At 46.9% G+C, this 1,718-nt stretch overlaps 1 protein-coding gene across 1 annotated transcript in view; it reads right to left on the minus strand.

The window, feature by feature from the left end:
- LOC125484209 (RNA-binding protein 25-like) overlaps positions 1–1,023 on the minus strand; it is a gene marked incomplete at both ends in the record, with an annotated part of 2,091 nt that extends 1,068 nt beyond the window's left edge. The window contains one exon of the mRNA XM_048601998.1: positions 976–1,023. Within this exon, the coding sequence (XP_048457955.1) occupies positions 976–1,023 (48 nt within the window). The remainder of the gene's footprint in view (positions 1–975) is intronic.
- Positions 1,024–1,718: the final 695 nt, after the last annotated feature.

Raw genomic sequence — 1,718 nt, forward strand, 5'->3', positions numbered from 1 at the left:
TTCTCTCCTCTCTCTCTGTGCTATTTTCTGCTCTCTCTCTTCTCTGTCTCTCTGCCTCGCTCTCTCTCTGTCTCACTGTCTCTCTCCTCTCTTTTCTCTCTCTCTCCTCTCTTCTCGCTCCACTCTCTCTTCTCTCTCTCTTTTCTCTCGTCTTCTCTTCTCTCTCTGTCTTCTCTTCTCCCTCTATGTTCTCTTCTCTCTCTGTGTTCTCATCTTCTCTTCTCTCTCTCTTCTCTCTTTCTTCTCTCTATCTCGCTTCTGTATCTCGCTTCTGTATCTCGCTTCTATCTCGCTTCTCTCTCTCCTCTCCCTTCTCTCTTTTCTCTTCTATGTCTTCTTTGTCTTTTCTCGCTCTCTTCTCTGTCTTCTCTCTCTTCTGTCTTCTCTCTCCTGTGTGTTCTCTCTCTACTCTTCTCTCTCTCCTCTCTCTCTGTTTCTCTCTTTTCTCTCTTTCTCTTCTCTCTCCTCTCTTTTCTATCTGTCTCCTCTCTTTTCTTTCTCTCTCCTCTCTACTCTTCTCTTCTCTCTGTCTGGTCTCTTCTCTCTCTCTCTCTCTTTTCTCTTCTAATCACTCTCTCTTCTCTCGCTCTTTTCTTTTCTCAGCTTTCTCTCTCTCTTCTCACTCTCTTCTCTCCTCTCTCTCTCGCCTCTCTCTCTCTCCACTCTTCTCTCTCTCCACTCACTCTCTCTCCACTCTTCTCTCTTTCTACTCTTCTCTCTCTCTACTCTTTTCTCTCTCTACTCTTCTCTCTCTCTTCTCCTCTTTCTCTCTCTTCTCTTCTTTCTCTCTCCCTCTCCTCTCTCTCTCTGCTCTCTCTCCCCTCTCTCTCTTCTCCCTCTCTTTTCTCGGTCTTTCTCTCTCTTCTCTCTCTCCTCTCCTCTTCTCTCTCTGTCTCTGTTCTCTTCTCTCTCTCTGTTCTCTCTCTCTCTGTTCTCTCCCTCTCTTTTCTTTCCATCACACACTGTTCTCTCTCTCTGTCTGTTCTCTCTCTCGCTCCTGTCTCTCTCACTCTCCTCTTTCTCTCACTTCTCTCTCACTTCTCTCTCTCTCGCTTCTCTCTTCTCTCTCTTCACTGTCTTCTCTCTCTTCACTGTCTTCTCTCTCTTCTCTGTCCTCTCTCTCTTCTGTCTTCTCTCTCTACTGTCCTCTTTCTTCTATCTCCTCTCTCTCTGCTCTTCTCTCTCTCTCGCTTCTCTCTCTCTCGCTTGTCTCTCTCTCTCTGTTCTCTCCCTGTGTCTGTTCTCTCCCTCTCTCTCTCTGTTCTCTGTCACTCTCTGTTTTCTCTCACTGTCTGTTCTCTCCCTCTCTTTTCTTTCCCTCACACACTGTTCTCTCTCTCCCTCTGTTCTCTCTCTCGCTTTCTTTCTCACTCTCTCTCTCTCACTATCTCTCTCGCTCTCCACTCTCTTCTCTCTCTTCTGTCCTCTCTCTCTCTACTCTTGTCTCTCTCTCCTCTCTCTACCTCTCTTCTCCTCGGTCTCTCACTCTTCTCCTCTCTCTCGCTTCTCTCTCTCGCACTTCTCTCTCTCGCTTCCCTCTCTCGCTTCTCTCTCTCGCTATTCTCCTCACTGTCTTCTTTGTCTTTTCTCTCTCTCTTTGTCTTCTCTCTCTCTCTCTTCTTTGCTTCTCTCTCTCTTCTTTGTCTTCTCTCTCTCTCTCTTCTTTGTCTTCTGTCTTCTCTCTCTCTGCTCCCTTCTCTCTGTCTCTGCTTCCTTCT

This window comes from Rhincodon typus, chromosome 10, assembly GCF_021869965.1.
Source record: "Rhincodon typus isolate 14 chromosome 10, sRhiTyp1.1, whole genome shotgun sequence".
NCBI lineage: Eukaryota > Metazoa > Chordata > Chondrichthyes > Orectolobiformes > Rhincodontidae > Rhincodon > Rhincodon typus.